General features: G+C 36.4%; 1 protein-coding gene across 3 annotated transcripts; it reads left to right on the forward strand.

Moving 5' to 3' along the window:
- The first annotated feature begins 112 nt into the window (after positions 1-112).
- LOC112564450 (wolframin-like) lies at positions 113-15,519 on the forward strand. 3 transcript variants are annotated; one of them, XM_025239284.1, is made up of 6 exons: positions 1,206-1,228; positions 10,417-10,522; positions 11,035-11,241; positions 11,727-11,927; positions 12,512-12,651; positions 12,962-15,519. In XM_025239284.1, the coding sequence occupies exons 3-6, from the start codon at positions 11,037-11,039 to the stop codon at positions 14,714-14,716; spliced, it is 2,301 nt and encodes a 766-aa protein (XP_025095069.1). In that variant the 5' UTR covers positions 1,206-1,228; positions 10,417-10,522; positions 11,035-11,036; the 3' UTR covers positions 14,717-15,519. The 3 variants fall into 3 exon arrangements, with proteins under 3 accessions (XP_025095067.1, XP_025095069.1, XP_025095068.1); XM_025239282.1 differs by lacking the exon at positions 10,417-10,522 and having other exon boundaries at positions 113-1,228; XM_025239283.1 differs by lacking the exons at positions 1,206-1,228; positions 10,417-10,522 and adding an exon at positions 2,120-2,165.
- Positions 15,520-15,673: the final 154 nt, after the last annotated feature.

Genomic DNA, 15,673 nt, shown 5'->3' on the forward strand with positions numbered 1-15,673 from the left:
GATCAATGACAATGTACCCTGCAGCTGCATTAATTTTAGATACATTTTTTTTTCCTTGATGCACATGGTATTGGTTGCAGTGGACCTCCAGGTCGTGCTCATCGGGCATCTATTTAAATTGCACCCACGATTTTAATTATTGAACAGTTTCGAACTTCACTCTCATGACATTTTCTCCAGACCGAACAGAAGGAAGCAACAAAAAGACGTCGTTTGGACCTGTACGTATTGTAGATGCCAAGTTTAAGCGTGAGCTGCATGATTTGCATAAATAGCGGGAGATACCTCCACTTCATTATGACCTCGTCATACGAGTGAACTATATACATGTACGAGTAAATCGAAACACTAGCCCAAAATTCGTGGAAATTTTCTTAGCGGAAATCCGATATACGAACTCAATCGTGTCATTTATGTCTAATTATCGTAATTAAAGCGCTTAATTTTGGCAGCTATTTTTGCTCTGATGGTACGCCACCTGTACTAATTTGGCTAAAACGCATCAAACACGCAAGATTCGAACAAGTTTGGGCCAATGTTTTTAGCTTGGTTCAAGCTTGGCCGAATCTTGCGTGTTTGCTGGGAAATTATTATAGCGCTTCGAAGGTAATTGAGATCGAGGTAGCCAAAACAGGCAAAAACAATTTTAAGAGATGAATAAAGATATATAAGTAGCATCACGAACTACTGTCCGTGCATGGTAGCATTCAAGTTTAGGTTAAGTTGAAAAGTTAGGAAAAGTTAAAAAAAAATAATAATAAAAAATTAAAAAGTAGTCTTAGCGAAAATCTAAATATGTTTCAAGTTAAAGACAATCCAAATAATGCTGTCTCATCAGCTGATTCATTCAGCGCCCGTCTGCTCTCCGGCTCCCTCCCTGTGTCCGCCTGCCCGTCTTCCTATACAGATCCTCGATCTATTAATCCTCTTTCTGTCTTCTATATATATGTTTGTCTTTTATTTCTTGTCTGCAAGAATTGTTTATCCTTCGGTCCGTCTTTTGTATGCTGGCCATGTCTCGTTCTTGTCTCAAGCGCTGAGATCACGCTTCATAATGAGCGTGATAGTGCGTTATATAATTACACACGTTTATTAATTATTATTACAAGTATTTTTTTTTAAAGTCGCAAAAGTAATCATGTGATTGATCATGTGCTCATGTGCTCATGCGTTCCCCTACCACTTTTGTCGAAAATGGCCGACGATGACGCGGAAGGAGTCTCGGCAGGTAAGCAAACTCTACACTGGTAAAGTATTATATCAAAGTAAAAATAACATTTAACCTCATTTTCATTAAAATAGATAAGAGTCTTGACACAACAGCCTTACAGCACAGATGTATATTTCTGTGCTTATGTAGTAATAGATGCAACTTTTTAATTTGTGTACGAAAGTCTAGTCATATAGTAAATTAAAGGCAGTGCGTTAAATACTAAAATATATTGAAAGATTGCTTGTGATAAGTATCAACGTGCTTACAGTTTTCATCTTACAGGAGACCCACTGCAACGAATGTTAAACTCAAGTATTTTTGTAATTTATTTCGTATATATTTTGGTTTTGAATTTGAGTTAATCCATTGTTTTCGTTTGTCGTCATTGTTTTTGTTTTTTTTCGGTTTCGTCTGCTAGCAGGCCGATCGTCATTTTGCGCTATACGCTCGCAAAATTGTATATTGGTCTCAGTATCTGTCATCGTAAACATGCCAGGTTACGCTGGTTTTAACTGTTTCAATAAAACCGGAAAACAGACTCCGTCAGGCCAAAGAATATTTTAAATCGTATTTTGTGTCTGTTATCAGGTATCTTACATAAGCGCATATATATATACACACAGGTAGTCCTCGACTTACGACGGGGATCCGTTCTTAACGCGGCGTCGTAAACCGAATTTCGACGTAAGTCGGATCATACGTTCATACAGTACTCGTCTGTACCATAATAACAGTACAGTACTGCAAACACTTCCCCAGCAGCAAAGGAATATTGGCTACAGGTGGGGGACATGTCTTGAGTATCCGGGGGCCATGTGGCAAAATGGCGTCCGACCCATAGCGAAAGTGAAACCGGGCCGTAACAACGGGGTCATGTCGGTTTTACCTGTGAAACAAGCGTGGGACGCTTCTCTCCCCCTTGTGACCGCTAGTCAACCCTGATGGCTCATGGGTACGTCCCATCTTTTTTTTTTATATATCCCACTATTTATATCTTCAGATTATTGGTATTTTTAGGATTTCGGCATATCCTGATTACATATTTCTAAATCAAGACATGCCAAAATTCCTAAAAAATACCAATATCAAATGGATTAATAATTTGTGTATTTTGCAATAATTATATATATATAACAAGCAGCAAAAGAGTGCACAAAAGTGCAAAATGTTATAAAAAAACAAACAAACATGATTTGTTATTTATTGGCGTTTATTGAGGTAAAAATAGGATAAAAAAGCAAACTAAAAAATTTTTTTTAATATAAAATTTTTTTTAAAGCATTGTCTCATTTGTATACATAAACAATTTATCATTTATCAAGGTTAAAAATATTATCACAAATAAGGATAAAAAGCAAACTAATAAAAAAATAATGTTAAAAATATACAATTTTTTTTAAGCATTGTCTCATTTGTATACATAAACAATTTATCATTTATCAAGGTAAAATGTTATCATAATAAGGATAAAAAGCAAACTGATAAAAAAAAAATAATTTTAAAAATATATAAAATTTTTTTTAAAGCATTGTCTGTTTGCATACATAAAAGATGTTTCCTCTTGATATATTAATGCAACATTCGTTATTTAATTATAAGTTGTAGAACGATGCAAAACCATGTATCCATTGACAAAACAATTAAAATTAAATTGCAGTTTCCTTAACACTAATTACATTTCCCAAAGAAAAGGTTCAAAGATCTATGACAATATATCAAATGATAAGTATGAACTGAATTGCTGTCAAAAAAGAGTGATGCTTTAATAGACATTTCTAAAAATAAATCAAAGTCATGAAATTAACTATAAAAGGTTCTAGGTTGGATTGCAGCTTATGTATTAACTACAATCTTTTAAAACAGATTAAAATTTTAAATTGCACCTTTATCACTAAGAAAAGGAAACCATCAAACACATGTTTGAAACACAATTATGTTCAAGAATTTTAGAAGGTATTAGAAAAGAACTGTAAACATATAAATGATTCTGAATTTACCACAACACATCTCTTATTGGATCGGGTGAAAATATCCTCATTGATAAATTAATGGGTTAGAGTAAATAATAATCACAGCACAGTTTTATATAATTATATAAATCCAGATTTAGTATATGCAGGTTTATGTACAAGAATTTTACAACTGTAGGTAGAAAGTTGCACAGCTTTACTTGTCCTCCACCCCAGAACAATTAACTGACGTATAGGCTGTGCTCAACCTTTCCCTTCTGCCATTCTCTTGATCCCTAGCACCAGCTAACCAAGTGATGCATGCAAGTCAGCATCCGTAGCTTCAGGATAACTTTTTCTTGCGCATCTAAAAATAGAACAAATATAAGAATATGAGGTCTGCATAAAAAAGTAATCACTTAATTGTAGGTTACTGACCCTAAAATCCAGAATATAATGTGAAACAAAAAGAGGTACAAGCAAATTATACTGATATGTAAAGTGGCATGGGGGGGGGGGGAATTGGTGTTTTACGCCGTGTCAGCAACTAAGGCTATATCACGGCAAGCAGCCAGCCCTGTAAACAGATGCCACGTGCAGAGAAAGAACAACGTGCCCGAGACGAGAAATGAACTCAGGGCAGCCAACCTTCACTGTATTGGTGACAGGCGCTAACAGCGCTAACCGTTGCGCCACCGGACCGCTCTGTAAAGTGGCATAAAAATTTAAAGCGTTATAAACAGAAAGGAACTACAAGTGGAACTGCATTTGAATTTCAGTTAGAATTTCTATAGCAGAAAAACTCTGAAATTCTAATTTCAAAAACAATTCCAATACATGGGAACTGTAAAGATGTCTATAAACTGTCATTTTAATTCCTTTCTACACAGTGTTAACCAGCTGATTAAAGACTACAGTCACTAGAAATTGCGTAAACATGTGTCCATATTTTATTTTGGCAATGTAATTCAATCACAATAAAATGAGGTAGACAGTTCTCCAGGCCTGATTTATCTTCCTGTCATGTTTTTTTTTATGACTCATGAAAATTCTTGTCTGCACCTAGCAGAGTCAAAGGTTAAGGTTCATAACTAAAAGATAAAGAAACAATCCAAACAGTCCTATTTTATGACAGGGCATGTATTAATGTACCGTATACACACACACACAGAGTCAAATATTTAAATCCTTACCCTGAACTGTTTGTAAAATGAAGGGGTGGTTCTTGAGTCCCATTGAAGTTGTAAGATCAGGCCAACTCAGTTGAAAATAGCACAGATAGAATGCCCCTCACTACATGCTTTAATGTGAAGCCCGACGCATCACCGAATGGCATTCCTGAAAACAGACAAAAATAAATACACATCATTTAAAAAAAAATTGCAGTGGGCAACATTATAATACCTGTTATGACAACTAGTATTTAAAGACACCCCCCCCCAAAAAAAGACAGCAACAATTCAGGAAGTTTCATACAACCAAGCAAAAGTGGGTACAGAAAATTTACTATCTGCTCTAATCAATGCCACCATAACAATGCCTTTATTACTTTTTAGTACTGCAAACATGTCATTAGTTTTATACAATGAATGGTATGGTATGGAAACCTTTAAAGGGAATCAGATAAAAAGATTTGACTCCTCCTACTAACAAATCAGAATAAAGCACATACCAAGCATGTCCTTTTTATGGTCTGTCTTCATATCTCCCTCAAGACTCTCTACATCTTCTGCTGATTGTTAAGCGAGACTGGAACCCCTCTGGCAGATTTCCCGTGTCATTTGCCTTTCCTGTTCTTGTTCCTCCATCCATGTAAACATCCTTTTAAGGTTGTTTGTATCATTCTTCATCTCTTCCAGAAGAGACAGTTGTTGCATCCCAACTTTCTCTAGTTTAGTTCAAACCTAAGAACACAATAGCAGAAAACATGTAAAATAATGATCTTTTCTAGCTTTGCTATAGTTCACAATGCCTGGAAAATACCATTAATTTTTGGTTAATCTTTACCATTTGTCATATCTATCTGATATGTGATCCATATTTGTTTCAAATTTTTTCACTATGGCAAAAGGCTGGATTTTCCGCTTCCAGTTTAACTCATAAAAGCACTGTTCATAACTCTTGCCAAGGGTAAGAAGAAAAAAAAGCTAAAATGATTATAAACAAAATGGCTTTAAATTACCTTCCAAGGGGTTATGGGTCTTTATGCTGGCAGGCTGAAAACCAGACAATGGAATCGGAAGGCGCTGGGGTGTGAAGGCAAAGGTGAAACAGTCCTTTTTTGAAAGCTGCTACTTGGGGACACCCTTGAGATGTGCCAACCACTAGTGGCAAAGAGTATGGCAATGGTGGTGGACATTGCTGCATAACTGAATGGTCAGCATATAGTGATTCCTCGGCATCCTTCTCTCCTTCGCTGTTAGCTGTGCATCCCTGTGTCAAATGAATACATTTGCATAAACTTTTTTCAGCTTAGTACATTTAAAACTGTCAGCTGCTGATAGGTTGTTAAAATTTTTTTAAAGAACATTTTATTGTTATTGTACAAAACTTGTTTATCACTGTATGCTATTTTACCAGAAAGAGGACACAGCCTTGTGGTCCCTACATGATGTCCACCAAAAAAAATTCCCTAAAATTAAGCAGAGGAAATGAAAACAGACCGAAATCTAATCGGAGTTATCCGTATCCTTTTTGGTTGAGTGGGAGCATTTTTGTCATCACTCTCCACCTCCGACATTTTTGTCCTTGCAGATTCAGCTAGATTCTTGGTAGTTACCTGCATGGAAATAAATATAGAAGGCAAATAAGATTTCACAAATCAAGATCAAAAGTATAATAATAACACACTCTTATAGTGCAGCATCACAACAAAAGCTACACTATCTGTGGTGTAATGACTGTGTTCAAACAGTTCAGGTATTATCTTTTTCTCCTTCCTTAAATCTGCAGCACATAATAACATAGAAGTCATTTTGACCATTAATGGTCACATGCTTCATAAATTTTCTTTCTGCACAAGGATTATGAATATTATGAATCAAAAAGTAAATTGCACTTACTTAATGACTTGTGCAGGAGAACTGGAAGCATAGGACATGAGGAATCAGCTTTATAGCTCTAATTAATGAAGCTTGCATCTGGTTCAATAGATTGTAGTGGGAAGTTGCACACCCTGTGACCACTTTCATCTTAAAATGCCAGCAGCCAGCTATCTAGAATAACAGTAAAATAAATTATTGACCATTATGCAGTTATTATGATTTGTTGTTGAAAAAGACCATTAAAGTTGTCTGAAATGATACTTCCAGTCACAATCAGTTGTCAATGGGCTATCTATATAAGTTTTTTTTTGGTTCACCACTGGGAACACAATCCTTATGCTGCTCTTTGACAAATATTCTTAATTAGCTGCTGCAGTGGAAAGTTTGGTGTTTGAAAAAGTCGTTTAAGCTAGCCTAAAAAAATATAAAATTGAGAGGCAGAGTTAAGAGTCCAAAGGACCAAATCTGTCAACATTATCAGCAATATGTGACAAAGCAAGTACATTTTACACCAAAATCCTTTACCATACAAACACTGCTTCTTGAACAAATAAACATGAAAAGGTTATGAGCCTAATAATCAGCATAGTTCACACACAGCCCAGGACTTGCAAGACAAAACAAAAAACAAACCCACAATAAATAAGAGAAAAAAATATTATACTGCCCGAAGAAACCTGGCATTTTAACGCTATCGTACCAGTAAACAGACGGAACTGTCGAAGCTCTGTTACGTTCCACTTTCGTAATCGCAATTTGAGGAAATTCTGACAGCTCCAAATTCTCTCCATTGCTAACGGCTAAAGAATTATCAAATGCAAGCGTTCAGAACTGCTGAGCACGATTTCTACCTCTGTCTGGAAAACTTGTGCATTTATTGCGTTAATGTGTACTCTTAATCTTTTTTCTCTTAGAATGATATTCTGCATTAAATTTGGACATTTCTGTAGTTAAAATCTCAATAACTATGTTAATATAGAGTATACAAATTATACGTACTGTTATCGAAGCGTCGAACACATGTATCAGTATAGAAATTGACCGCTTGAGAAGCTTTTCTGTTGGGAAAAGTGTAGACTCACACATTTGAAAATGGCGGCTTTGCCTGCACGCATGTGGTCGTATGTAGCACGCTATGGCGAAGAGTCATTGCCATTGTTAGGGGTCATGACCCTATATGTGGGCATGATCTCCCGCACTCTGTTTTCGCCTCGGCGAGCGTGGAGCTTGGCTTATGTGCGCATGCGCTGACAGCGCCATGCAAGACGAGTCAAGCATTGCGATAGATTGACCCCCTGTATCACAGTCGGATCAAGACAAACTTGGTGGACCCCTTGAGCTTATGGTTTCCGATGCTGCTAGGGTAATTTCTGTTGCTGTTTCCCCCTTCTCAGATTGCCTTATGATATCCACTTTCACCTCCATGGTGATGGCCTTCCTTTTCTATGATGCACTGACCTCGTAAGTCGGAATGAGCGTCGTAACCACGAAACGACGTAACTCGAGACCGTCGTAACCCGAGGACTACCTGTATATGCTCTTTTCCTCTAATAACTTTACTTGATGAAGAAGACATCAGTCTTACTGCAGCGATCATACATCCTTATTAACTAATGATTGATCAAAAAACAATGTTAGATCTGGTGGCAAACCTACAGTTAGTGCTTTTGTTTGAAATTACTTAAATATTTCAAATGATGGACAAAATCACAGACCTAGAGTGTTGTTGATGTACTGTAGCAAAAGCCATCCTGTTCTTGTTTTTGTTGGAGGGTTCACTGCAACTTAAGGTGGCTGTTGCAAACAACTTTTGTGTTTTTTTAATTTTAGCTTCTGAAGACACTAAGTCTATTGCTGTAACTTTTTAAAATTCAGGGTCAAGTGTTTTTGATCTTGGGAATATGCAGGCAAGTCAGTTGGAGTTACCTTCTAACACTGGGTGAAAGGTTCTATGCAAAATAGAATGACCCTATATGACTGCAGGCCTCAGCAAATCCTGCGATGCATGTGCAGTGGTTATACTGGATAGATCCGTCATTTACAATTATAATCTATGGTTCCAGAGGTTTCTTTGAAATGCGCATTGAGTTTCCTGGAAATAAAAATGATTCACATTCATGAGTGATGATTTCATGCTCTGTATAAGTCAGTAGTCAACCATAAATAAAATCCTATAACAGATATGTCATAGATCATTTACAAGGCTTCTTGGTACAGTCTTTACTTTTACTGTGACTAGAATTAATATGTACAGTTAACTTGCAGCTTACATTACAAACTCATTTTATGTGATTTCTTAGTACTTGTATCTTTTCTGCATTTTTCTTGATGGTTGTGTTCATCAGTTGGAATCTTTAAATGCCAGTCTCAAGTGATCATCAGTATTTTCATTTTTGTTTTACAACATATGCATTTACATAACAGCTGCAGCTAGACACTAATGCCTATAATATTCATGAAATGACACAGGAAATAATATTGTTAATTTTTTTCACCTTGGCTTTTATAAGATGAAGACTATTGATTTCAACATGGACTATGTCTGATCCAGACATCTTGAAAAAAATCATAAACCTTGATCTAAAGATTTATAACAACAAAAACTTAAACTCAACAACAAGCAAAACACTCAACACACTTCATCGTTTCACACATGCTTACCAGTTTTTCTCAAGTTAAGTCAAATCACATTTAACATTTTCTATAGATAAAATGGCTGAAGCATTCAAATACTTTTTAAAGCTTTAAAGAGTTCAATTCGATTGTTCATATTTTTAAAATTTGGCGCTGAGAAGTATTCCCAGTCCTAAAACATTTTTCTCTTTCTCTTTTGCCGTGTGTGTGCACATGCCCGTGATAAAGCATGCATGCATTTCTTGAACGCTCTCTGTAGAAGAGTGTGATTTGCATACAGTATTGATGTTTTGGCCCAATATTGCATAGGGTATACTTTTGCTTTTGGAGACCTGACTTTACAAACACGTGAAGCAGCCACACTTATCCAAAGCAACAGGTTTTATCTGGGGGATAATGTCATGGCATGTGAAAAAGCACCATGGCAATTTATTATATCCATGGATTTTGTTTAATGTAGATTATTATACATAACACATAAAAGATTAACTATTAGTTTGTAGTTGAATAATTATGCTTTGAACTTCTTAGAGGCTTATCTAGTGATAGTTGCAGAGTTTTGTATACTAAAGACACATTACACAACATCAGTAATTAAAGATAGAACTAGTATATATAAACCAGATCATTTGAAAATGATTGTAAGTACACATTGTCATTATGACTGAGTGATACCTGCAACAATCCCATTTATTGTATTTGTGAGACTTTATTTGACTGAACAATTTCATTTTCCCTCCTATGATCAATAGCCCTTCATTTTTTTTCATCCTTTTAACAAGTTTTAAGGATTTCTGTCACAGCAAGACAAACTGATCTATGTGGTCTTTATATTCCCCTTCATTAATCACCCAATCATATCAAAAAACTTTTGGGAGTGTTGTCATTCATTTATGAGCTGCTACTAATCAATATATAAAGTAGAAAACAAGACAATAACATTTATAGTGGTTTCTTGCGATAACAGTTTAATTTGTTCCATGACTGAGCTCGTAACTCGATTAAGCTCATATCTCAAATGAATTATTCCCATATAAAATAACTGAAATAGAATTAATCTGAGAAAAATCCCCAAAGTATCATAAATTTGGGGGAAAGTACATGTTTTAATGCAAAAACATGCACATATACATATTACTAATAAAGAAAAATACACTATCTGAAATAGAACTATAATTGTTATTTAGTACTGTAGTCTTTCCTTGGGGACAGATGAGTACGACTAACGGAGGCATTTGTACACAATGCAAAGGTCAGACAGTTCATGATTTTATGGCCTGGCATCTTCTCTACGGTGATGATAGCCCTCTCGGATCTCAAACAGGAAATTTGGCCCAAGTTGCAGCACGTATCTCAAGATACTCGTATGCCGAGCAGCTCGTATCTTGAAGTACCACGGTATTGTATTCAGAGAAAACTGGGTCACTCAGAATGGGAGATATCAAGATCAGTGCGACAAAATGCAGTAGTGTGATAGGCTTATTTCCACCTTTACATGGGGTAGGGTGGTGTAGGTGAAGCCACATCCCATTATGAGTGCAGCAATGCAGAGCAGACTCCATTCCATTTCCTGCAGGACTACCTTATCCATAAAGCAAGATGCCAGGAGTTGCGAGTGTGGGTTGGATCTTCATACCCAACAGCAAACATCTTGGGGGACACCAAACATCCTCTGCCAAACTGTCAGTTTTATATTGTTTCCTAAGGATTTAGCTGCGTACCAGTCTAACAAAGAAAAATAAATTTTCCAGTAGCGGTAACCCTGTGAAAGTGTAAATAGCACCGTAGAGGATATACCTGCTTTGTACTTTGCTGCATGTGATTTCCTGGTGTTGTTAACATCAGTGTTGCTCTATAATCTAATGAAAACATGATATAGCAGAAAATGGTTCATTTACAGTTGATGGCTTTATTTTCAAGTTCCTGTCCTTTCATGCTTGTGTATTCAAAATATTTGAAAATGTTCAAAGCACTAGAAAAATCCTCAACACAATATTGACAACTGCAGAACCCTCTTCTAAATAATAAACGATGTGACACATATGCTCTACTTTCTTTGTGTTTACGCAGACTGTATGAACTCTAAACTCAAGACAGAGCAAGTCTCTCAAAACCCTTATAGTTATTCATAAAAAAATTGCATTAAAAATAGGTAAAATATATTGTTTATTTATTGAAAATCATGTCTTTTCAGAGATGCTGGCACACTGGATCCAAGAAGCAGATAATGGCTCAGAAGACTATCAAGCTAAACTTGGTGTTCACTTCTTGTCACTAGCAGATGCAGGAGTAAACAGGGAAGAGAATGCATCACAGGCTATTCACTGGCTGGTGCTTGCCTCACGTCAGGGTAATAAAGATGCTACTGCAAATCTGCAGAAATGTGCAGAAACTGGAACAGGTGAGACATGGCTGTAGTAATCATCATTTAGCTTTGGTATCTTTTGGTAGTATTTCTCATTTTTCTCTTAAACACAGTTTTCTATTATTCTTGTTGGAAAATCGATTTCTCCATTGTTACATTTGTTGATGATAATTCTGCTTTGGATTATTAAAAATTTACAGAAGAGAGTAAGCAAACCCTTAACTCCTCCCATACAGTTTGCACCCACAAATGCGAACGTCTGTATAGCTATAGCTGAATTATGTCGATACACCTGTATTGAATGAGTTGAAATTAATACGTTCTTTTCATATATATGACTGATCTTTAAAGTACACATATACACATTGTATGTGGTGTGAATGCAGATGTGTGAGAAATGAAGCAAGGGAGTGAGATGTGAAAGACCGAGCATGATTAGATAGAAGAGAGGAATGTTAGATTTTTATTCTTTGTGGCTTGAAGTTGTGCCCTAACACAGAGTGACAGTATTTCTGATATAGGAATTACTGAAAGCAATAAAGACAGCGTGAAATGGTGTTTGACGACATCTGTGTCGGAAAAGAAAATTCGTCAAGCAGCTCGTAATCTGTTCCATCAAATAAACAAAACCCACAAAGACGTCATTTCTCGTGAGGAGTACTTGGAGGCCATCAGTGGCTTAACAGATAGCATCAGACAACAGAAACTCTTGGCTGCTGCAGGTAATTTCATGTTAATACTGTCTTTCTGGCACATTATTGAATGTAAAAGCATTTTAATGAATACGACAGATGCTTTTAATTATAATGATGATGATTTGCATAGGGCCTTCCAAAAATTTGCTCACAGATCTTTGCATAAATTATTCATAGACTAAATCCGTCAATAGCCATGCACCCATATTCGCATATAACAGACTTGCGCACTTCTACAACATTCACAAAGTAAATTATACACACACATTATGCAGGCTTATGCTCAGGGGAGGGTCAATGAAGTTGGCGTTCTGAAAAGATGCATCTTAAGGGGATAAAAGAATCAGAGTGTTGAAGGCTGATTGGTAATCCGTTCCAAGTTGATGGGGCCTGGTAGGAGAAAGACCTCTGTCCATATATCTTTGTCTTAAGTTAGTGGGATTCGCAGTGGTGTCAGAAAATGATTGAAGAAGTCATGCTGACGTATAAACAATGATACCACTGTGACTTAAAATACAGATTTTACTAAAACTTGCCCACTTTTGGGAATTCAAATTACATCATATGTGCTCCTCAGCACGTCAAAAATTCATTTTGGTTTTATATCCTAGGCAAGAAAATTGGAGACCAGATCAGTGAAAATGAATTTATGAAGATGCTGTCAAGGAGAGTACAAGGAAAACTAACTCTAACATCCGAGGAGATGGATGAGGCATCTGCTGCTTACCAGTCAGCTGGATTACTCACGAAGGTGAAATTACAATGGATGAAAATTTATTTCTTGAGCAGCAATGTAAAATGCTGAGGTGTTTACCATGTATCTCATCATACTTTTTTAAGACTAAGGAGCTGAAAGAATGTGAGAAAACCATTTGCAGAATTTTGGTTAACCTGATATCATTGGCAAATTTCCTCAGCACAATGTTAAACATAGCAGAGAAATGATAGGTTTTTCTCTTGCATGGCAGAAAATGAAAAATGTACTGTCTTTTTGAAGGATTGTGCAAACAGCAAATAGTGTTGAAAATTTGATAATAAAAAAAAGTTTTTGGGTTTTGCAGATGTTTGTTTACCCACGCCAGACAGCTACAGTCATTTTTGACCAGAGCCTTGAGTGGGCATCTAAAGAAGGACTTGGCTTCGTCACCTCTATGGTGCCTACCAACCAAATATATATTCTGGCCATGCTGTTTGCCTACAGTTTCCTCACACCTGCCTTCATCTTGCTGATTGTTCCATTATTTGTCTTCTATTTGTCATCTATTGCCCTCATTATAGCCACTCTTCAGATGTTCTACAAGAAGAAAAAACAAAAGGATGCTGCAGATCTGGCATCAGTATTGCAGAAATTTGATGTTAACATCGACTTGGAAGACACACAGTCTCAGTACTCATGGAACTCATTGACACCTTATTGGGTCTTTTTTGGAATTCTTCCCATCGTAGTGATCAGTTTTGCTCTGTCGAATAAAGCCTACATACCTTGTTCAGAATTCTTTGTTATTGGGACGGGTATGGCAATATTCTGTTTTATTGGTCTGAGTGATGAGTATGACAAACTCACATTTCTCCTTTTGTTTGCCAACACAGTTGCCTCCCTGCCTGTATTTTTTCACAATTTTCCTGACATTCTGCTGGTTGCCAGAGTGATTCAAATTCTCACTCAGCCCTTCTTCAGCTTTAGTTTGGGTCCATGGATGAAGTTCAACTTAAGTATCCCATCAGTCTTCTACATGGTTATTCCAGTGTTCTTTCTTCGTCTGGCAATGAAAAATTCCTGGAGTGGTATGTACAGAATAGTGGTGCCTCATTTAGTTTGTTATTTTTGGTGGAATGTCATGACAGCCTTTTACCCCTTTACAACATGGAAAGGACTAGCAAGAGCTACTGCTGGATATCTCCTACTGCCCTTTCTTCTGCCTCTTGGTGTCCTTGTGGTCTTTGGGTTGATTTTATACCTGCTATACCTTCTGTTTCAAACCCAAGTCTTTGGTAAGCTGTTTGTTACAATAATATTGCTGTCCATCCCATTACTTTTGACTCAGACTAAATCAATTTTTGGTAACAAAGCTAACAAGTCATTAGGTAGTGCCAGGAAAGTCATCATGGGCATATTTTCTGCCCTTGCTATAGTCTCCATGATATTTATACAAATTCCTCAGCTTACACCCCCAAAAACATTAGAGTTGTCTTGGGAAGATTACAAGCTTGTTTGTGTGCCTACTTCCTCTGAAAATGTGCCTGCTTATCAGATTCGTTGTGCACAATTTTCTGGCACAAAAGTCACGTGGAAAGGAAAATGGATGTGGTCCAAGATCTCTAAAATTGAGAACACAGCAGAAAGCGTTCTCAATGCTCTCCCTAGCTTCATCTCCAGACCATTGTATTGCATTTATGGAGAAAGAAGACCAGACTGTGACGAGACTTCAATGCCCAAGGATACCTTCCGACATTGCAAGCTTATTGAGTCAGCAGGCCAGTCATGTCATGTGCAAAATCACAATGTGTACAGTTTCCAAATAGGAGTTAACATTGAAAATGCCACAGTTTTTCTTGAAGCAGGTAATGGATTTCTGTCTGTAGTAATGGCAATGAAGAATGAAAATGAAGTAGAGTTCACAGGGTCCCTTGTTGGTGGACTAGGGACGTCAACTCCATCTATAAAACTTATTAAAGTACTGAATCGTGAAATGGCAGAAATAATGAACAATGAACAAGAGGAGGATGAGCAATTCTATACCAGGAGCTTCAAAGATGCTGCTAGGGTCACATTTAACTTTTTCTTTTTCCCAGTGTTTGAATATTCTGCATTTTAAATGATTTTTAATTTTCAGTGGTGCTGCTGCTTTGTAAAGCTAGCCTGTTTCAGAGAGAGCCAATTTAGTGTTTGCGTTTCCACTAAATGGCTTTATTATTCCTTTGATGCTAAAGGGTGTTTGAATTTTGCTGTGGGTAGAATAAGATTACTTTTTATATTATTGGTTGAACATCTGATTGTTGGAGGAAATTTTCAGGTTTAATGCATCACAATTAGAGTTGTGTAAAAATCTCATAGATTTTACCATATTGTTACAGCATATAGATCTGAACAATGAAGTATTTGTTTAAATCTTTATACATTGTGATGTGATGCATACTGGAGCATGTAAATATTTTAAAAAGTTTTCTTCTCTCCATCAGACAAATTAAATAAATTTGCAAGGAAAGAATGAAATAAAGCATTTTTTACTTGTAACACTATACATACATTTTAAAAATCAGCAATAGAAGCTTAAATTTTGATGTGTTAATGCATCTTTTATTTAATTACTTACATCAGTAGGAAAAAAAAAAACAGGAGTAATTTTTTCTCACATAACTTTCCTGTTAAGACTGTGAAAAGTATAGCTTTGACTGTGCTGTTGATCTTCTTTGCATATCAAAAAGTTTAAGAAATGTTTTGAATAAGCACGACGATCAGATTAGGTGCTGAAGCCTGGGGACCTTTCCTCCGGCATCAAGGATGTAATCATGCTTTGACTTTGCAACTTAAAATATTTTTTGAAAAAGTACACACAGCAAATATAGCCTTTTTTGAAAGAATATGCTCATTCTGGCAGATTAAAGTTTCATTAATAAAGGTGTTATGTTTTGATTCCAAAAACTAACATACTAGGAGCAATTTAAAAATAAGGATATCTGGCCTTTTGACAAATCTTTTCTTTACAACACAAAATGGGACTGGAATGTCAGATCCAGAACTGGGGTACAAATAAAGGCTGCTCAAAGCACTG

The sequence above is a fragment of the Pomacea canaliculata genome, linkage group LG5 (assembly GCF_003073045.1).
Source record: "Pomacea canaliculata isolate SZHN2017 linkage group LG5, ASM307304v1, whole genome shotgun sequence".
NCBI lineage: Eukaryota > Metazoa > Mollusca > Gastropoda > Architaenioglossa > Ampullariidae > Pomacea > Pomacea canaliculata.

What these genes read in the sequence shown, in the direction of transcription:
- LOC112564450 (XM_025239282.1), top strand. Translation starts at nt 1,159, where the DNA reads ATGTGCTCATGCGTTCCCCTACCACTTTTGTCGAAAATGGCCGACGAT. An exon ending in CGCGGAAGGAGTCTCGGCAG is followed by an intron (nt 1,229 to 11,034) that starts GTAAGCAAACTC and finishes ATGTCTTTTCAG; the next exon opens with AGATGCTGGCACACTGGATC. An exon ending in CAGCTGGATTACTCACGAAG is followed by an intron (nt 12,652 to 12,961) that starts GTGAAATTACAA and finishes TGGGTTTTGCAG; the next exon opens with ATGTTTGTTTACCCACGCCA.